We start from the raw sequence: 22,750 nt of genomic DNA on the forward strand, positions 1-22,750 counted from the left end.
TTAATCAAGCATTTGAAAAAACAATTAGTCAAGTACTTGAAAAATGTTAATCAAGTATTTGAATTTTTTTAATGTGTATAGAAAAATATTTTGAATGCATACGCAAAATGTACAAATGCTTATGAAAAATATATATGAGAAATGTTAATCATGTACCTAAAAATTGTTAACCGTGTATAAAAAAAGTTCCAGATGTATAAAAAATGTACAATGTGTAGGGGGGAAATAGACATGCAATAAATGTAAGAAAAATGTTAATTTGCATTCAAAAAATTAGACATGTATAAGAAAATGTTACTGATGTATACAAAAAGTACAATATATGTTTAAAAGTGTAGACATAAAACCGAATAGAGAAGAATGTCAATCATATACTGGCAAACTGTAAACTTGTACAAACAAAATGCTTATGTGCACAAAAAATGTACAATCCGAATGAAAAATAGTAGACATCAAAACAAATATCTGAAAAAGGTTAATCATGTATTTAAAAAATGTTGAACCTGAATAAGAAAAAAATTCTCAAGTATATGTCAAATATACAATATGTATGAAAAAAAAGTAGTCTCCAAAACATATTTCTGAAAAAATGTTGATTATGTTTTTGAAAAATGTCACAATGAGTATAAAAAATGTTCCTACAATATATATGAAAGAAAAGTAGACCTCGAAACATACTTTTTAAAAACTATCATGTATTTTAAAATTAATGAAGATGTATAAATATATTTCCTTGCATATATGAAAATTTTACAATGTGTAAGAAAAGACTTAAAAATCAAGGCTAGTCGAAAAGAAACAAAGCATACCAAAGAGGAAAAAAGAAAAAAGAAATAGAAAAAAAAAGAAACCAATCGAAAGCAGTGCAACATAGTGAAAAATGAAACCTAAAGAAAACCAAGAAAGAAGCAAATACTACCGAAACGAGAAAGAGGATGAAAAAACAAAAAAAACAAAGAAACCAATGCATTATAGTGAAATAATGTGAAAACCAAGAAACTCAATAAAATGAAACGGAAACAAAAGAAAACCAAAAAAGGCAACGCAAAAAAGAAAAACAGGAATAAAAAAGAACCCGAAAAATATAAAGCAAAATAGTGAATGCAGTGAAAGAATGGTTCTATAGTATTGGGCTGGCCCTGTCCTTTAGGCGAGAGAAGCAGATATCTCACAGCAAGCGAGATGGCAGATTCTATTTGGCACGTTAGTCGCTGCTGAACGACCGCGCGCGCACCCTCCACTGGACACTGCACGTGGGAGTGAGGGTGTGCGCGCTGTATCCTTTTCCCAGCGCTCAGCGCGCATAATAGGAGCTCCCAAGCGAGATATAACTCTTGCGCTCGGCCGGGCACCGAGCATCATAAATGGCGTATCCTATTTGGCGCGCCAGTAGTTGCTTAGCGACCGCGCGCGCACCCCTGATGCACACTCCACGTGGGATTGAAGGGGTGCGCGCTGCACCCTTTTCCCAGCACTCAGCACGCGGAAAAGGACCTCCCAAGCGAGATATAGCTCTAGCACTCGGGCCGGGCCCCATCCCATTACAATCAGCCGGGCACCGAACACAGCCCACTCACACTTAAAAAAGAAAGAAGGAAAAAAAAGTTGCGTCCGCCAAGGCTCCAGCTCAATAATCGCTCAAGCTAAGTCAGAGCTCTCTACATACAGCTTCAGCACAAAAGTCCCGGCGAGGTAACTCTGACAGTTCATCCCAGCCTGAAGTGTGAACATCAACGACTCGCAGGGAAGACTGCAGCGGCCTCCCCTCTGAGCTCTGACTAAACATAAATATCATGCCGGCGGCGTAAACCCGCGGCAAGTTTCAGTCTTGACCCTCGCGCCATTGTTTTCCCAACGCAAAAGGTCAACTGTTGAAGCTCCTGGACGCCATCCATCATCCATGGCCACACGCAGCGCTACGTACAGCATGAAATGGACCGGCGACGAAATTCCGGCGGCAGCTCCATGTCTCCGCTGTTCAGGTCATAATGTTAACCCCAGGTTTTCCACCCGTATGACGCGCAGGAGTCAATGTCGATCCCTGTCACCCGCGTACTTTGGCTAATCCGGCGACTGAGCACGGATGCCAAATAGAGATGGACTGCCGCTTTCTCGAGCCCTGTTCTATAACTGACGACAGGACCGCAGCATATGGTGGTAGGAGTACTAAAGTTCATCCATTTTATGAGATCATCGAGTCGGAAATGAATCGCTATCGACGGCATTTTTTAGCTATATATATAGGTTGGGTAAATACGTCTGTTAATAGTAATTACTTATGCAGGAAACATTCGTTGTGCTAGCGCCGTGGATTCATATGGAAGACGGGTTTATTTTATTTCTGAAGGGGGTATTATTTTGGAAAAACAATGAGAAGAAAAGGTTCCCTTTGTTAAGCGTCTTTCAACATTGTCATCAATTGAGCATGACAACGTCAGACCAGCTATGGCGACGTCGTTCGCTATACCGATCTGACTTTGCATCTTATATACAAGTCATTACGTCCCTTTTAACTGAATCCAAATCAGTAACCCAGCCAATATGCACTGACAAGTCTCGAAATAGGAAACACCGCCACTAGGCCGAGAGCGACACCATGTGATGTTTTAATCTTAATCGACTAATTAGCTCAGCCTTGAATATTCTTACAGCTCGTTTGGTACCCATCATTTGGGTCGGATTTGGTGGATTTCATTTGCGAATTCCGGAATATACTTGTTTGGCTGCCACAGAATTGAGGGTGGATTTCATTCTAAGATTCCAGAGGATGTAAACTTGGCCTAGGCCCAAATCCCAGCCCCTCGCCCGTCATTCTCCCGGATTCCACTCGCTCGCTTCCCCCACCCTACCCCGACGCCTTCGTCTCTCGCCTCCTTCCCCCACCCTACCCCGACGCCCGCCGCCGCCGCCGCCGCCATGAACCCCACCTTCTCGGCCGCCGGTGATGCACCCCCCGCCGGTGAATAGCTTCTCCCCGAGTTCTCTTCCCCCGTCCCCTCTACACGCGAAGCTTTCTGTTCGATGGTGTGCTGCCTCCAGTGACCACAGCGCCGTCGTCGAGCTCTCAAATCCTGGTAGGTTCTCCCTCCACCTCTCTTCTCCCCCTCCCTCTCTCTGGTGAATCTTTTCTGCTTGAACCCTAACCCTAACCTGAACCCACCTCCATCCAGCCACCCGATCCGGACAGAAGATCAACTTCTTGACGATTCCTCCGCGAGCCCACGGTCGGTCAGCTCCACACCCCGGAAGATCGACCTTTTTGTGGTACGTGGTCAGCGTGTCTGCGTCCCCTCTATGCAAACAGAATGGATCTCTGAATTTAATGTGTTTTGCACACTGATTATTTTGTCTGAATTCAGTATAGAACAAAGTCAGTGTGGTTGGACAGTGATTTTTTTGTCTGGATTCAGTATAGAACAATTCAGTATGGGCCGCAAGCAGACATGAACCCCTGATTTCAATATGTTTGCACACTGATTTTTTGTCTGAATTCAGTATAGAACAATTTCAGTGTGCTTGCATAATGATTTTTTGTCTGAATCAGACTGGGTTTTTTCCAGACTGAGCTGATTTTTATATTCGGACTTGTTATTGAAGCTAGATACTTGAGCATAATGTTTTGAAATACAAGTTCAGGATAGTTTTGATTCACTCCGTTTTAGGAGAGAGTGTTAATAACATGTTCAATAAGACTGTGTCAATTGTATCGTATGGCGATTGAAGCTTCTTTTTATGTGAAACTCTAATGCTTGATGGTTTTGTTTGTTATGATCTATTTTTCCAAAAGTATGGGGGCGCAGGTCTGTTCATCCACCTGACAAAAGTGAAACAGAAAGTAGCATAAACCCTGTTTGGGTTTTGCCCATCTTTTTCCTCCATCTAAGCTTTCTTGACAAGCAATTGCATCTGTTTTTTGTGTATCACTAGTAATAAGCATGAGTTTTTTGTGTATCACTAGTAATCGAGCTTGAGTTCTTTCTCAATTGTTATTTTCTTCATCTTAATATAGATGTCGGACTTGTACATTAACACATTGCATGGCGATGAGAGGAGAAAGAAAAGGAAGAGGGCAGCTGCTGGATTTTTTGTGTCGGTTGTCGCGATAGTTCAACACACGTATTGTTAGAGGAAGATTAGAGAGCTTGATGATTTCAGTGAGGATGAGGCGGAGATTAGGATTAGAAAGCAGATGCTTAGATCAATTTATCAGGGTTCTAACAAGCACTGTTTTGATAGTTTGCGCCTAACTAAACGGTCCTTTGTGGACCTGTGCGCTATTTTGCGTGAAAGATGTGGTTTGGGGGACACATTTTATGTGTCGGTTGAAGAATCAGTCACAATGTTTCTGCTAGTGCTAAGCCATGGGATGAAATACCGGTTAATTGAAAGCACGTATAGATGGGCACTCGAGACCATCAGTAGGCATTTCAATGAGATCTTAAGAGCTGTCCTTTCCTTGTCTCATGAGTTTATAAAGCTACCAACCCCTTCAGCTGAGCAGCCCGAGGATAGTAGATGGAAATGGTTTCCAGATGGGCTAGGAGCTTTAGATGGCACACATGTTGATGTCCGTGTTTCCGCTCTCAAGCAAGGCAGATACAGGAATAGAAAGCAAGATGTGACCACTAATGTGCTTGGTGTTTGTGACCGGAATATGAAGTTTTTGTATGTCTTAGCTGGATGGGAAGGTTCTGCATCTGATTCACGAGTGTTGCGAGATGCAATGTCACGACAAGACGCTTTTAGAGTTCCACATGGTAATTCTCTGTCTTGGTAGGGTAGAACAACTAAGTTATGATATTTCAATGTAAATATAATATCTAATACTTGTTATTTTTGCAAACATTAAGAAAATACTACCTTGTAGATGCTGGGTACACTAATGGTCCGGGCTTCTTTGCTCCATACCGGTCAGTCCGGTACCATTTGAAAGAATGGGCGGCTAATGGAAATAACCCACAAACTCCAAGAGAGTTATATAATCTGCGACATGCATCAGCTAGGAATGTGATAGAGAGAACTTTTGGTCTACTAAAAATGAGATGGGCTATTTTGAGGACTAGTTCATTTTTTCGCATACGGAATCAGGTATCACATAGTATTTTGCAAAACCAAGCCTCCGTTTATTTTTATTTTTTTATTAACACGCCAATAATACCATCTTGTAGATCCGTGTCATTAATGCTTGCTGCATATTGCATAACTTTCTAAGAGATAGGCAGAGAGAGATGGATGATATAATGCTAATTGACGTGGATAATCAGTTAAATGCTGCTGCCATCGAACATCCTGAAGAACCAAACATGATTAGACATGTTGAATCAACAACTGAGTGGAACAACAAGCGAGATACCTTAGCTAATCAAATGTGGGCAGATTACCAAAGGAGACGCGGGGGAGCCAATCATTGAATTCATTCATTTGTATGTTCATATATTTCATATGCCTATTTTTGAACCCCCCCTCTCTCTCTCTCTCTCTGGATTCTACGTTTGTCTCATACATATATTGTTGCTTGCAGGAAGATATGGATGTGGAGAAGAAAGGAGGTAGAAACTACCTTACCTGGATGGATGAAATGGATGAAGCAATGCTGAATGTGTTCGTGGAGCATTACAATAGAGGGGATCGTGCTCAAAATGGGTGGAAGCCACATGTTTACACTGCAGTTGTCAAGAATGTTCAAGCCAAGTGCAATGTGGATATCACAAAGGAGAATGTCATATCAAGGTGCAAGACTATTGATAGACACTATGTCAATGTCAGCAAGATGTTGTCAACGAGTGGTTTTGGGTGGAATTGGATCCATAACAAGCTTATGGTTGATAGTGAGGATGTGTGGAGAAACTATGTCAAGGTAAGCACTACATCTTGAGCATCTATGTATTCATGGCATGGCCACAAGATTCATTTTCATCATTCATGTGGTCAAGTAGTTTATTCGAAAACATGCACTTATACACCTTCTCCACCTTCTCCATCATGATGTGGAATTCAGCCAAGTTTATTTGAAAACATGCACTTATACTTGTTGGAAATATGCCCTAGAGGCAATAATAAATTGATTATTATTATATTTCCTTGTTCATGATAATCGTTTATTATCCATGCTAGAATTGTATTGATAGAAAACTCAAATACATGTGTGGATACATAGACAACACCATGTCCCTAGTGAGCCTCTAGTTGACTAGCTCGTTGATCAATAGATGGTTACGGTTTCCTGACCATGGACATTGAATGTCGTTGATAACGGGATCACATTATTTGGAGAATGATGTGATGGACAAGACCCAATCCTAAGCCTAGCACAAAGATCATGTAGTTCGTACGCTAAAGCTTTTCTAATGTCAAGTATCATTTCCTTAGACCATGAGATTGTGCAACTCCCGGATACTGTAGGAGTGCTTTGGGTGTGCCAAACGTCACAACGTAACTGGGTGGCTATAAAGGTACACTATGGGTATCTCCAAAAGTGTCTGTTGGGTTGGCACGAATCGAGACTGGGATTTGTCACTCCGTGTGACAGAGAGGTATCTCTGGGCCCACTCGGTAGGACATCATCATAATGTGCACAATGTGATCAAGGAGTTGATCACGGGATGATGTGTTACGGAACGAGTAAAGAGACTTGCCGGTAACGAGATTGAACAAGGTATCGGGATACTGACGATCGAATCTCGGGCAAGTATCGTACCGCTAGACAAAGGGAATTGTATAGGGGATTGATTAAGTCCTTGACATCGTGGTTCATCCGATGAGATCATCGTGGAACATGTGGGAACCAACATGGGTATCCAGATCCCGCTGTTGGTTATTGATCGGAGAACGTCTCGGTCATGTCTGCATGGTTCCCGAACCCGTAGGGTCTACACACTTAAGGTTCGGTGACGCTAGGGTTGTAGGGATATGTATATGCAGTAACCCGAATGTTGTTCGGAGTCCCGGATGAGATCCCGGACGTCACGAGGAGTTCCGGAATGGTTCGGAGGTAAAGAATTATATATAGGAAGTGCTATTTCGGCCATCAGAACAAGTTTCGGGGTCACCGGTATTGTACCGGGACCACCGGAATGGTCCCGGGGGTCCACCGGGTGGGGCCACCTATCCCGGAGGGCCCCATGGGCTGAAGTGGGAAGGGATCCAACCCAAAGTGGGCTGGGGCGCCACTTCCCCCTAGGGCCCATGCGCCTAGGGTGGGGGAAACCCTAAAGGAAGAGTCCTAGGAGGGGAAGGCACCTCCTAGGTGCCTTGGGGAGGAGGGATTCCTCCCCTTGGCCGCATCCCCCTAGGAGATTAGATCTCCTAGGGCCGGCGCCCCCCCCCCCTTGGCCCTCCTATATATAGTGGGGAGATGGAGGACTTCTAATGCTTAGCCTTTGGTGCCTCCCTCTCCCTCTCCAACACATCCTCCTCCATAGTGCTTAGCGAAGCCCTGCCGGAGTACTGCAGCTCCACCACCATCACACCGTCGTGCTGCTGTTGGGGCCATCTTCCTCAACCTCTCCTTCCCCCTTGCTGGATCAAGAAGGAGGAGACGTCGCTGCTCCGTACGTGTGTTGAACGCGGAGGTGCCGTCCGTTCGGCGCTAGGATCATCGGTGATTTGGATCACGACGAGTACGACTCCATCAACCCCGTTCTCTTGAACGCTTCTGCATAGCGATCTACAAGGGTATGTAGATGCACTCTCCTTCCCCTCGTTGCTGGTTTCTCCATAGATAGATCTTGGTGACACGTAGACAATTTTGAATTTCTGCTACGTTCCCCAACAGTGGTATCAGAGCTAGGTCTATGCGTAGTTTCTATGCACGAGTAGAACACAAAGTAGTTGTGGGCGTTGATTTTGTTCAATATGCTTACCGTTACTAGTCTAATCTTGATTCGGTGGCATTGTGGGATGAAGCGGCCCGGACCGACCTTACACGTACTCTTACGTGAGACTGGTTCCACCGACTGACATGCACTAGTTGCATAAGGTGGCTAGCGGGTGTCTGTCTCTCCCACTTTAGTCGGATCAGATTCGATGAAAAGGGTCCTTATGAAGGGTAAATAGCAATTGGCATATCACGTTGTGGTTTTGCGTAGGTAAGAAATGTTCTTGCTAGAAACCCATAGCAGCCACGTAAAACATGCAAACAACAATTAGAGGACGTCTAACTTGTTTTTGCTGGGTATGCTATGTGATGTGATATGGCCAAAAGGATGTGATGAATGATATATGTGATGTATGAGATTGATCATGTTCTTGTAATAGGAATCACGACTTGAATGTCAATGAGTATGACAACCGACAGGAGCCATAGGAGTTGTCTTAATTTATTTATGACCTGCATGTCAACATAAACGTCATGTAATTACTTTACTTTATTGCTAACCGTTAGCTATAGTAGTAGAAGTAATAGTTGACGAGACAACTTCATGAAGATACGATGATAGAGATCATGATGATGGAGATCATGGTGTCATGCCGGTGACAAGATGATCATGGAGCCCCAAGATGGAGATCAAAGGAGCTATATGATATTGGCCATATCATGTCACTATTATTTGATTGCATGTGATGTTTATCATGTTTATGCATCTTGTTTACTTAGTACGACGGTAGTAAATAAGATGATCCCTCGTAATAATTTCAAGAAAGTGTTCCCCCTAACTGTGCACCGTTGCGACAGTTTGTTGTTTCGAAGCACCACGTGATGATCGGGTGTGATAGATTCTAACATTCACATACAACGGGTGTAAGCCAGATTTACACACGTGAAACACTTATGTTGACTTGATGAGCCTAGCATGTATAGACATGGCCTCGAAACACAAGAGACCGAAAGGTCGAGCATGAGTCGTATGGTAGATACGATCAACATGAAGATGTTCACCGATGTTGACTAGTCCGTCTCACGTGATGATCGGACACGGCCTAGTTGACTCGGATCATGTAATCACTTAGATGACTGGAGGGATGTCTATCTGAGTGGGAGTTCATAAGATGAACTTAATTATCCTGAACATAGTCAAAAGGTCTTCGCAAATTATGTCGTAGCTCGCACTTCAGTTCTACTGTTTAGATATGTTCCTAGAGAAAATTTAGTTGAAAGTTGATAGTAGCAATTATGCGGACTAAGTCCGTAAACTGAGGATTGTCCTCATTGCTTCATAGAAGGCTTATGTCCTTAATGCATCGCTCAGTGTGCTGAACCTCGAACATTATCTATGGATGTTGCGAACATCTGACATACACATTTTGATAACTACGTGATAGTTCAGTTAAACGGTTTAGAGTTGAGGCACCGAAGACGTTTTGAAACGTCGCGAAACATATGAGATGTTTCGAGGGCTGAAATTGGGATTTTAGGCTCGTGCCCACGTCAAGAGGTATAAGACCTCCGACGATTTTCTTAGCCTGCAAACTAAGGAGAAAAGCTTAATTGTTGAGCTTGTGCTCAGATTGTCTGAGTACAACAATCGCTTGAATCAAGTGGGAGTTGATCTTCCAAATGAGTTAGTGATGTTTCTCCGAAGTCATTACCACCAAGTTGCTTGAGCTTCGTGATGAACTATAATATATCAGGGACATATATGATGATCCTTGAGATATTCGCGATGTTTGACACCGCAAAAGTAGAAATCAAGAAGGAGCATCAATTGTTGATGGTTGGTGAAACCACTAGTTTCAAGAAGGGCAAGGGCAAGGAGGGAAACTTCATGAAACGGCAAATCAGCTGCTGCTCTAGTGAAGAAACCCAAGGTTGAACCCAAACCCGAGACTAAGTGCTTCTGTAATAAAGGGAACATCCACTGGAGCAGAATTACCCTAGATACTTGGTAGATGAGAAGGCTGGCAAAGTCGATAGAAGTATATTGGATATATATTGTGTTAGTGTGTACTTTACTAGTACTCCTAGTAGCATCAGGGTATTAGATACCGGTTCGGTTGCTAAGTGTTAGTAACTTGAAATAAAAGCTACGGAATAAACGGAGACTAGCTAAAGGTGAGCTGATGATATGTGTTGGAAGTGTTTCCAATGTTAATATGATCAAGCATCGCACGCTCCCTCTACCATCGAGATTGGTGTTTGCGTTGAGCATAGATATAATTGGATTATGTCTATCGCAATACGGTTATTCATTTAAGGAGAATAATGGTTACTCTGTTTATTTGAATAATACCTTCAATGATCTTGCACCTAAATTGAATGGTTTATTGAATCCTGATCATAGTGATACACATGTTCATGCCAAAAGATATAGGATAGTAATGATAGTACCACCTACTTGTGGCATTGCCACTTAAGTCATATCTGTATAAAATGCATGAAGAAGCTCCATGTTGATGGATCTTTGGACTCACTCATTTTTGAAAGGATTGAGACATGCGAACCATGTTTGTTGGTAGATATGCATGAAGAAACTCCATGCAAATGGACCGTTTGGACTCACTTGATTTTGAATCACTTGAGACATGCAAATCATACCACATGGGCAAGATGACTGAAAGCCTCGTTTTCAGTAAAATGGAACTAGAAAGCAACTTGTTGGAAGTAATACATTTTGATGTGTGCAATCCAATGAGTGCTGAGGCATGTAGTGGACATTGTTATGTTCTTACTTCACAGATGATTTGAGTAGATGTTGTGTATATTTACTTGATGAATCACGAGTCTGAATTATTGAAAGGTTCAAGTAATTTCAGGGTGAAGTTGAAAGATCGTCGTGACAAGAGGATAAAATATCTATGATATGATCATAGAGATGAATATCTGAATTACGAGTTTGGCACAGAATTAAGACATTGTGGAAATTGTTTCACAACTAATACAGCCTGGAACACCATAGTGTGATGGTGTGTCCGAACATCATAACTACACCCTATTGGATATGATGCATGCCATGATGTCTCTTATCGAATTACCATGATAGTTTATGGGTTAGGCATTAGAGACAACCACATTCACTTTAAATAGGGCACCACGTATTTCCGATGAGATGATACCGTACGAACTATGGTTTAGAGAAACCTAAGCTGTCATTTCATAAAAGTTTGGGGCTGCGACGCTTATGTGAAAAAGTTTCAGGCTGATAAGCTCGAACCCAAAGCGGATAAATGCATCTTCATAGGACACCCAAAACAGTTGGGTATACCTCCTGTCTCAGAACCGAAAGCAATAAGGGATTGTTTCTAGAATCGGGTCCTTTCTCGAGGAAAAGTTTCTCTTGAAAGAATTGAGTGGGAGGATGGTGGAGACTTAATGAGGTTATTGAACCGTCTCTTCAACTAGTGTGTGGAAGGGCACAAGAAGTTGTTTCTGTGGCACCTACACCAATTGAAGTGGAAGCTTATGATAGTGATCATGAAACTTCAGATCAAGTCACTACCAAACCTCGTGGGATGACAAGGATGCGTACTACTTCAGAGTGGTACGTAATCCTGTCTTGGAAGTCATGTTGCTAGACAACAATGAACCTACGAGCTATGGAGAAGCGACGGTGGGCCCGGATTCCGATAAATGGCTCGAGGCCATAAAATCCGAGAGAGGATCCATGTATGGAAACAAATTGTAGACTTTGACAGAACAGCTCGATGGTCATAAGGCTGTTGAGTGCAGATGAATTTTAAAAGGAAGACGGATAATGATGGTAAATGTCACCATTAAGAAAGCTCGACTTGTCGTTAAGATGTTTTCCGACAAGTTCAAAGAGTTGACCATGATGAGACTTTCTCACTCGTAGCGATGCTAAGATTCTGTTGGAATTATATTAGCAATTACTGCATTATTTATGAAATCTTGCAGATAGGATGTCAAAACATTGTTTCCTCGACGATTTTCTTGAGGAAAGGTTGTATGTGATACAACCGGAAGGTTTTGTCAATCCTGAAAGATGCTAATAAGTATGCAAAGCTCCAGCAATCCTTCTAGGGACTGGAGTAAGCATCTCGGAGTTGGAATGTACGCTTTGATGAGATGATCAAAGATTTTGGGTTTATACAAAGTTTATGAGAAACTTGTATTTCCAAAGAAGTGAGTGGGAGCACTATAGAATTTCTGATGAGTATATGTTGTTGACATATTGTTGATCAGAAATGACGTAGAATTTCTGGAAAGCATATAGGGTTATTTGGAAAGTGTTTTTCAATGGAAAGCCTGGATTAAGCTACTTGAACATTGAGCATCAAGATCTATAAGGATAGATCAAAATGCTTAATGGTACTTTCAAATGAGCACATACCTTGACATGATCTTGAAGGGGTTCAAGATGGATCAGTCAAAGAAGGAGTACTTGTCTGAGTTGTAAGGTATGAAGTTAAGACTTAAAGCTCGACCACGTCAGAAGAAAGAGAAAGGACGAATGTCGTCCCCTATGCTTTTGTCATAGGCTCTATACGGTATGCCATGCTGAGTACCGCACCTGATGTGTGCCTTGCCACATATCTGGCAAGAGGGTACAAAGGTAATCTAGGAGTATATCGCCAGATAGCGGTCTAAATTATCCTTAGAGGAATAAGGATATGTTTCTCGGTTATGGAGGTGATAAAGAGTTCGACGTAAAGAGTTACGTCGATGCAAGCTTAAAACCTATCCGGATAGCTCTGAGTAGAGATGCCGGATACGTATAATGGAGCAACAATTTAGAATAGCTCCAAGTAGAACAGTTATTTGAAATGGCTCCAAATATAGCGTAGTAGCTGCATCTACAAGATGACATAGAGATTTGCGAAGTACATACGGATCTGAAAGATTCAGACCCGTTGACTATAACATCTCTCACAAGCATAACATGATCAAACCCAGAACTCATCGAGTGTTAATCACATGGTAATGTGAACTAGATTATTGACTCTAGTAAACTCTTTGGGTGTTAGTCACATGGGTTTGTGACCTTGAGTGTTAATCACATATCGATGTGAACTGGATTATTGACTCTAGTGCAAGTGGGAGACTGTTGGAAATATGCCCTAGAGGCAATAATAAATTGATTATTATTATATTTCCTTGTTCATGATAATCGTTTATTATCCATGCTAGAATTGTATTGATAGGAAACTCAGATACATGTATGGATACATAGACAACACCATGTCCCTAGTGAGCCTCTAGTTGACTAGCTTGTTGATCAATAGATGGTTACGGTTTCCTGACCATGGACATTGGATGTCGTTGATAACGGGATCACATCATTGGGAGAATGATGTGATGGACAAGACCCAATCCTAAGCCTAGCACAAAGATCATGTAGTTCGTATGCTAAAGCTTTTCTAATGTCAAGTATCATTTCCTTAGACCATGAGATTGTGCAACTCCCGGATACCGTAGGAGTGCTTTGGGTGTACCAAACGTCACAACGTAACTGGGTGGCTATAAAGGTACACTACGGGTATCTCCGAAAGTGTCTGTTGGGTTGGCACGAATCGAGACTGGGATTTGTCACTCCGTGTGACGGAGAGGTATCTCTGGGCCCACTCGGTAGGACATCATCATAATGTGCACAATGTGATCAAGGAGTTGATCACGGGATGATGTGTTACAGAACGAGTAAAAAGACTTGCCAGTAACGAGATTGAACAAGGTATCGGGATACCGACGATCGAATCTCGGGCAAGTATCGTACCGCTAGACAAAGGGAATTGTATACGGGATTGATTAAGTCCTTGACATCGTGGTTCATCCGATGAGATCATCGTGGAACATGTGGGAACCAACATGGGTATCCAGATCCCGCTATTGGTTATTGACCGGAGAACGTCTCGGTCATGTCTGCATGGTTCCCGAACCCGTAGGGTCTACACACTTAAGGTTCGGTGACGCTAGGGTTGTAGGGATATGTATATGCAGTAACCCGAATGTTGTTCGGAGTCCCGGATGAGATTCCGGACGTCACGAGGAGTTCCAGAATGGTCCGGAGGTAAAGAATTATATATAGGAAGTGCTATTTCGGCCATCAGAACAAGTTTCGGGGTCACCGGTATTGTACCGGGACCACCGGAAGGGTCCCGGGGGTCCACCGGGTGGGGCCACCTATCTCGGAGGGCCCCATGGGCTGAAGTGGGAAGGGATCCAACCCAAAGTGGGCTGGGGCGCCACTTCCCCCTAGGGCCCATGCGCCTAGGGTGGGGGAAACCCTAAAGGAAGAGTCCTAGGAGGGGAAGGCACCTCCTAGGTGCCTTGGGGAGGAGGGATTCCTCCCCTTGGCCGCACCCCCCTAGGAGATTAGATCTCCTAGGGCCGGCGCCCCCCCCCCCCTTGGCCCTCCTATATATAGTGGGGAGATGGAGGACTTCTAATGCTTAGCCTTTGGTGCCTCCCTCTCCCTCTCTGACACATCCTCCTCCTCCATAGTGCTTAGCGAAGCCCTGCCAGAGTACTGCAGCTCCACCACCACCACGCCGTCGTGCTGCTGTTGGGGCCATCTTCCTCAACCTCTCCTTCCCCCTTGCTGGATCAAGAAAGAGGAGACGTCGCTGCTCCGTACGTGTGTTGAACGCGGAGGTGCCGTCCGTTCGGCGCTAGGATCATCGGTGATTTGGATCACGACGAGTACGACTCCATCAACCCCGTTCTCTTGAACGCTTCCGCATAGCGATCTACAAGGGTATGTAGATGCACTCTCCTTCCCCTCGTTGCTGGTTTCTCCATAGATAGATCTTGGTGACACGTAGACAATTTTGAATTTCTGCTACGTTCCCCAACAATACTTGTTCATGCATAGCTTTCTAATCAGTAGTTTACTCATCATTTCCCCTATGTTTTGCTATTATATTAGTGATCGGCCTTCTCTTGAGAAACAATCACAACTTGCAGCAGTGCACTTGTTTTCCCCATTATTTATGTGATTTTGCACCATGACATGAGTTACATCTTAGCTGTAGTCTACGATTTTCTCTTTGGATGTGTGTTTGGTGTTTGGATGGATGTGTGTTCATTTTCCACCATGACATGAGACTATTTGTCTTCATGGGTTGCAGGCAAACAAAGATGCAGCATGCTACAGGCACAAGGTCATAAAGTTTTGGGACTCTATCAGCCTTGTCTTCTCGAGGGATCATGCCACCGGAACGGGAGCCAGAACTGCTGGTGAAAGTGCAGCGGAAATGGCTGCAGAGAATGTCAACAACATCAACACTGATTCTGCCGCAACATCTTCAACCCAAACCGGCGAGGAACAGAAGAGGAAAAGATATCGATCGGATGACTCAATTGCATCTATGCTTGGAGAGAAATTGGATAATTTTACCAGTGCCTACAAAGCTGATATCGCTCAAGTTGCTCCTCCTGAGAAACCCTCCTCTCCTGAAGAAATACTTGACGCTCTCAATGCAATTGTGGGACTGGATGATGATGGCTTGCTAGCAGCTTATGATTTCCTCATAGCAGATGACCGCAAGTTCAAGGCTCTTATGGCGCTGCCTGAAAGGATGAAGAAGAAATGGATCCTCAAGCAAATCAACCAATGAAGGTATGTTTCTTGTTCTGTGATTAGTTACCAGCTAGCAAGCTCTACTGCATTTTGTCCTTAGTTGTTTGTTATAGTACAATATTATGGGTGTCCTGTATTTTGTCATGCCAATATGGAGCAGAGGAGGCAGCAGCTTGCTTGCTTTTCATCATATTTATGTACTTACCTATTTCCATGTTTGAGATTAGCATGATAGAAGGTTTTATGTTATCATCTTAATAAGGTTTTCCTGCCAGGTCTTCCCAAACATGGCTTGATAAAACAACGTTTTCCTGCCATGTTTGAGAACAACTTGTTCTGCCATGTCTCCTGAAACAAGGTTTTATGAACATATTTTGCATGCACATAAATATTCAGTGTGTTTGAAGGTCTCTTATGAACTAGTCTTTTTTTCTTCGGTCGAGAGGTGGCATTATTAGTCTAGAATACATCAACCAGATATATGCTTATTTAGTGGCTGTAGTCTTTTATCGACTTAGTTTCGGTCCTACTTAACCTACTCGGTTGTTGATGGTTTTTTGCTATTACCTTTCGATTCATGATAATTGTGCAAATGAAGTGCAAGTTAACCTTTGAAAAATTTCTATATCAAGTTGAGTTTTCTTACCCTTCCTAGAGATTGTTGCAAGCTAAAGCTTATCGTGTGACACTTCGATTTGTCTTCTTGGCTATCCTCATCTTTCACTTTGAGCAATTTCTACCAACCATTGTGTTCAAGGATTGTTTATTGCCCTATGAGACCACATGTCACCATTTCTCATCATATTTTGCAGGAAATTTTGGGTGAAGTGTGATGTTGAACGAACAGAACGAAGAAATGAAGATCCTTGAGCAATGAAAATCTTTCTTGGATGGTGCTAATAATGCAAAGATTCAGTTTTTATGTAACCTTGACTAGATTATGATCATTTGATGTTGTTGTGAACCTTTGTCGTATTGCAAAGATTAACTTTTTACAAAGTCTCATGTTTAAGTTATATGTATTGGCATGGTTCAGTTTAATGCAAAACATTGCCATGTGTGAACAAACGAGCTGTCAATGTTGGTGTTGGTACAGATTTGTTCATACTATTTATTCCTAGCACAAAGGCTAGTGCGTTGGTGCTGGTATAGTTTCATGCTCATTTTGGTTCTGGTACAGATTTGACCTCAAAATCCTAGTGACAGCCAAACATGAAATTTGGATTTGGAATCTAGATTCAGCCAAATGAAATCTTGATAGAGATTTCATTTTATTTCATTTTAGCCAAATGAAATGAAATCAGAGGAGCCAAACGAGCTGTTACACGGATCCTGATGCAGAGTTCTGGCCAGACGAACTGTTTCTGAATCAGTTGATGGTATGTTTTGACAAACGACAGGAGGTTGGCATTACAGCTACTCCTCTTGGACAATTGACCGATTGTTTTCTCCTTGCTAGGCACTTTGAATGTGTTTCTTTAGGTATCTCAGATTCTCAGTATCTGTATACCCAGTGCATCTCTGGTACGTACTGCATTCTCAAGAATCTCGATCAATCATTTGTAGGTGGGTTTCAGCCCCAATTGGCTATTACTCTGGCAATTGCTCAGACTATTGCACAGCAAAGCCGTGCTGAGTTGGCATTAAACATAACCGCATTTGCCAATCGCAGGGTTACAGCTACAGCACACCATTGAAGTACTATTAACCACTCAGTAATCTGGAGCATCCAAGTTGCAGAAACTAATCAGAAATTTTCAAAAGCATAAATTGGAATAGCAGCTGGGTAGTAGAGTACTCTAGTAGCAAAAGCTTCAGACAAGCATGCATTCAACTGCTCGTCGTGTGCCGCTAAACGGAAACAGACGGTCCATGCCGGGATGCGTACAGATAGGATATAGGATCCAGTTCAAGAAGATGTAATTGGGGTGGTTCGTCATCAAGCGGCACATATGTTTAAATATACATCTCGCTTCACATGCACACTCATCCTCTGTAATATGAAAGCTCTAGCGAATGGATGAGGAGGCCAAAAGAGAAACTCGTCTCGTACAATATATATTCCCGGAGGATGCCATCGCCGGCGCTGCGCTCTATTCTAACGGAAACCTGCTTTAATAACCACTAAAGCAAAGTCAGCGATCTCCTCGAACGGACAGACGGTTCTTCGCGCGATCGATCATAAATAAAAGCACAACATGGTTCAGACAACGGAAAAAGAAAGAGAAGAAACCCTAGCGCGCCGGATCATGCGAACTGCCAACAAAAGTCGAATTTCGCAACCGGCGATGCGACGGGTGGCCTATCTTACTCTGAATCTACGCTGCAGGCATTAGTATTCTCGAAGAGCAAGATGACTTAGTCTATTCTCGCAGGCGAGGCGATGGGTTTAGTCTAGTCTCTGATAGCGTCAGATGCGAGTGTGATTGGTAGGTGCATAAACAAAGCCGCCATGTTGGTCGCTGACCTTGCCGATCGTTCGATCGATCCGACTGCGTCGGGTTTCCACGGGAGTTGCTTGTGCATTTGGGGATCCTTTCTTTACGCGCCCTCCCGTGGCTGCCACCCCGGCGGGGAGCTTACGGCGATCTAGGTGGTTGCTAGCTGCCGGTAACATGATTTTCGCCATAAACTAGTGGCTGCCGGTAACATGTACGTAAACAGTTGACAACCACGATTACTCTAAACTGATATTTCATCGCGGTGTCTTATCATCAAGCTGTGCTACATGATTGGTGTTCGGATGGTTTGCGGCCGGAACAAGACCAGTTTTAAACACGGGTCCGATCGAGGAAGATGATGATGAATCAGTTTAATAATATAAGACCGTTTTTGACACCAGTGTAGACAGCAGCAAGCACTTGTACGAAATCTGAAGTGTGTCTGTAGGGGAATAATAAGCAACAGAATAAATTTGATATATATGCATAATAACAAACAAGAAAAGGACATAGAGAAGCTCCTAGAAGCAGAATTTGTGCGGCTGCCGGTTTTGCACGTCCATTGCGTACTTGAACGGACCAGATGAATAGTTTATCCGCCAACGAGATTGCTCGACTGCGAATGCTTTGTCTTTTATACAGACAGACAAAACAAACAAACAAAAACGCAGCGAGACTGGATTCCAAAATAAATAAATGAAACAGAGAGTACTGTACAGTTGACCGGAGCTAATAAAAAGAACAGACTACGAACAGGGGTGTTTGTGGACAGGATTCGTTTTGCGTGACACATTTTGTTTCACACCAAAAGCCCTCTTCAATTGCGTCACATACATATTTGAATCTTCTGTGTTCAAATTGGGATATGGTCGCGAATCCAATCAAATGATTGATACATGATGAGATTATTTCTCAATTGGGACATGCATCGTGCAGATGCATAGGCCGGGGATACATCCTTCTTAAAAAAAAAGGGACGCTAACATGATTCAGTAAACATAGAAAAGTAGTATTACTGTGTTCTTTTTTTTTGCGGGGAAGTATTACTGTGTTCTATCTTGTACTATAAGAAACTTTGTGTTGTTAGCCTCAGTAGCAATAAACTACTTCCTTCATATCGATTGTAATAACATCTTATATTATAGAACAAAGGGAATAGTAGCAAAGTAAAGATACAAATTGTGGAGCTTCAAGAATGACAAAGACACTAATAAAAGCCTCTCTCTTGGCGGGAACATCTCGTCCCGCTAAATGCCGCCCCACGAGCCTTCTACCCGAAAGTTCGTTCTCGGCAAACATCAACTTTTAGTTCCCATACCAGAAATAGAGCTTTAGATCTTAAAGCGTTTCTAACTGGTCCCCTATCCTGCATTAGAGGAGGCTAATTTCCATTTTCCTTCTTAACCGACACCTAATTGAACTCTTAAAACCTTTAGTGGAGGATAAAATTAGTATGTGGCCACCGTGACTTTTAAATATACTCGGCCGCCCTTCCATGGAGTAAAAAAATCCTGACACCCACTTCTCCTTCTCTTCCATTTCGTCGTCGCCCACACCCCCGCCCCCATCCACTTCGACGCCGCTCCGGCGCCGATAATTGCCAGACCTAGCCGCCGTCGCTCCCCGCCACCCACCCACAGCGTGGATCCATGCAGCCGCGAACAGTCCCGAGCTCGTGACTGCGCCAGCGTTGGTGCTTCCACCTTCCGTGTTGGTGGTTCCTGCTTCCCCGACCTCGCACCACCAAGGGAATACCTCGTTGTGCGGCTGCGCCGATGGTGGACGTGGGTCACGGAGATCACTGACAGCGAGATGCATGAGAGGATGTGGATCTTTTTTTTCACTCTGTGGTGCAGGCGGCGCATGAATACAACATTATGTCAGTGTGCCTCCACAGTGCCAACGCCCCGCGGAACTTCCTCGACGACCTACAGTAGTTGGTGCCCGTCGACCCTCGGGTGGTCACCGCATGGGATATGCGGGAAGACCAGGAGGCCGCGAGCGCCATGAGGCAGAGCAAGCCAGCGATATGTACATGGTGGAGCTCCGTTGCCTATACCCGGAGTGTGCTGATGCGGGGTGCCGGTTGTACGTGCATTACAAGGATGGGGCGACGGAGGCCATTAACCTTTGCTATAGTGACTTTGACGAAGACGGCGGTGACAACGGAGAGGGACAGGGCGTTGGCGGCAGAGCGGGCCAGGGCGGTGCCGGCGGAGCGGACGAGGAGCACATGACTGAATGGGACTATGAGAGGTTGATGAACGAGAGTATCAATAGTGAGAGCGAGTAGTTTTTTTAGTTTTTATGCAATCTAATTTAAATTTTATTTAAGTTATGTAAAGCAGTTTATGCAACTGGTTGAATCGAGTTTGAAAATCAAGTTTTATTGCGTTGTTTGAATCAAATTTGCATCGAGTTTGTGTTATTTTCTAGTGAGTTAAGTTTAGGAGCTTAGTTAGAAATGAAACTTTTCTAGAGTAGCAAATATACTCATCTAAAGGACTCGGCAGTACCCTACTCTAAATTATAGTGGGAACGGTTAGAGATGTTGTTACTTACAGTAATGCTAAAAATGCAAATGGAATAAATTATATACACTGAAAGGATCGATATGGTTGACTAGAAGGGGGTGGTTGAATAGGCAACAAACAATTTTTAGCTTTTCTTTACCAAATTAAACTTTGCATCAAAGTAGGTTGTCTAGATGTGCAACTAGGTGAGCAACCTATATGATGCAACAACAACGAGCACACAAGCAAGCAAGAGAAGTAACACTAATAAGCTTGCACAAGTAAAGGTACGAGATAACCAAGAGTGGAGCCGGTGAAGACGAGGATGTGTTACCGAAGTTCCTTCCTTTTGAGGGGAAGTACGTCTCCGTTGGAGCGGTGTGGAGGCACAATGCTCCCCAAGAAGCCACTAGGGCCACTGTATTCTCCTCACGCCCTCACACAATGCGAGATGTCGTGATTCCACTATTGGTGCCCTTGGAGGCGGCGACCGAACCTTTGCAAATAAGGCTGGGGCAATCTCCACAACTTAATTGGAGGCTCCCAACAATACCACAAAGCTTCACCACAATGGACTATGGCTCCGTGGTGGCCTCAACCGTCTAGGGTGCTCAAACATCCAAGAGTAACAAGATCCGCTAGGGATTGGTGGGGGAATCAAATTTCTCTTGGTGGAAGTGTAGCTCGGGGCCTTCTTAACCAATCCCGAGCAAATCAACAAGTTTGATTGGCTAGGGAGAGAGATCGGGCGAAAATGGATCTTAGAGCATTAATGGAGCTTTGGGGGGAAGAGGTAAGTCAATGAAGACGAAGAGGACCCCCTTTTATAGAAGGGGATCCCATCTAACCGTTACCCCCAAAACAGCCCCGCAGAGGGCGGTACTACCGCAAGTGGCAGCGGTATTACCGCTGGACCCAGCGGTACTTCCGCTCCCCCTTGCGGTACTACCGCCCATCCTGGGAAGGATTGAAGGGAGAGCAGAAATCGTGCCCAGCGCAGTACTGCCGCAGTGGTAGGACGGTACTACCGCCCTCGAGCGGTGCTGTCGCTTCTACTACCGCTGCAAAGTGCCGCTCAACCCAACACGAGATGCGACCCCCTCGAGTCGACACGGTAGTATCCCGGTACCGCAGCGGTAATGCGGCTGAGAACCACAAGAGGTACTGCCGCTGGGTACCGCGGTACTACCGCTCGGACACAAAACAACACAACTGCAAGGGGAACGAGCTCTCCAGTTGAAGCGGAAAGGCTCAGAGGGTGAGATAAGGATGTGTACGTGTTGATTCGACCCAAGCCTTACCAAAGCGGACCCCCTTTTGATAGAACGGTGACTCCTACGAAACTAGTCCACCAAACAAGAAATGAAAGAGCTACACCGTCTTGAAAAACACTCTGAGGGGAAAGAAATCGTCTCATGCCAAAGGATGAATCTCTGAAAGGCTCAAAGCACACAGTTAGTCCGCAAACATGTTGTCATCAATCACCAAAACTACATCGAGAGAGATATGCCTTAACAATCTCCCCTTTTTTGGTGGACTGATGACAACTAGGGATTTGCACAGGGATAAGGCATGAAAGTAAAGATACTTAGGACTACAAAATATAGACGGGCTCCCCCTGAATGTGTGCACCTAGTTAGTAGTTCCTTTGGAATGCAAGACACACACATTAGGATCAACACTCCCCCTATATTTTATAGTCCAACAATCTAAGCATAGGAAACATGCAACTCATAAGATACCAAAGTACTAGATAGACATAGATAATGAAGATAAAGATAAGGTAGCACATGTCTCACACCACATGTCTAGAACTTAGGTCTCACTGACACAAAACCAAACAAAGCAAATGGCGAGAAAACACACCGACACCACAAACCACAAAGACACACTCGCAACACGGCAACAATAGCAACACAAATCCCTAACCACTCCCCCCCTTTGGCATCGAGACACCAAAAGGGCAAAGAGCGTTGCTACGGCTCCAGGTGATAGCAAGCTGAGGATCTCAAACATCACATCCCAGCGGGATCGTCTGCACCGCCGTCATTGGTCGAAAACTGCTCTGTGTCTGAATAAGTCCACTGGCAATGCTGCTGAACCCACTCCTCCTCATCAGTGATCCTCTCCTCAAATCCGCTATTAACAGTGGCACCCAACTGGCGCATGAGCTTCTTGTGACGTCTGCGAGCCTTCTTCTTAGAGACATGAGACATGTAATGGCCATGAGACTCCATGCAGAAAAGTTTCTTCATCTTGCGCTTAATCCTCTTAGCCCATGAGGGCTCCACACCAGAGGGCTCATAGTCCTCATCCTTGTTGGCCCCAGCCTCGTCCTCGGTCTTCATGTCAGCCTCAGAAGGTGGATCACCAGATCGAGGGG

At 43.9% G+C, this 22,750-nt stretch overlaps 1 protein-coding gene across 2 annotated transcripts; it reads left to right on the forward strand.

The window, feature by feature from the left end:
* Positions 1–3,207: 3,207 nt before the first annotated feature.
* Positions 3,208–16,659, forward strand: LOC119359685. 2 transcript variants are annotated; one of them, XM_037625792.1, is made up of 5 exons: positions 4,871–5,088; positions 5,169–5,423; positions 5,522–5,857; positions 14,962–15,452; positions 16,226–16,659. In XM_037625792.1, exons 3-4 carry the CDS (start codon positions 5,528–5,530, stop codon positions 15,448–15,450), a joined length of 819 nt encoding a protein of 272 aa, XP_037481689.1. In that variant the 5' UTR covers positions 4,871–5,088; positions 5,169–5,423; positions 5,522–5,527; the 3' UTR covers positions 15,451–15,452; positions 16,226–16,659. The 2 variants fall into 2 exon arrangements, with proteins under 2 accessions (XP_037481688.1, XP_037481689.1); XM_037625791.1 differs by lacking the exons at positions 4,871–5,088; positions 5,169–5,423 and adding an exon at positions 3,208–3,264.
* Positions 16,660–22,750: the final 6,091 nt, after the last annotated feature.

Source organism: Triticum dicoccoides, chromosome 2A (genome assembly GCF_002162155.2).
Source record: "Triticum dicoccoides isolate Atlit2015 ecotype Zavitan chromosome 2A, WEW_v2.0, whole genome shotgun sequence".
Taxonomy (NCBI): domain Eukaryota; kingdom Viridiplantae; phylum Streptophyta; class Magnoliopsida; order Poales; family Poaceae; genus Triticum; species Triticum dicoccoides.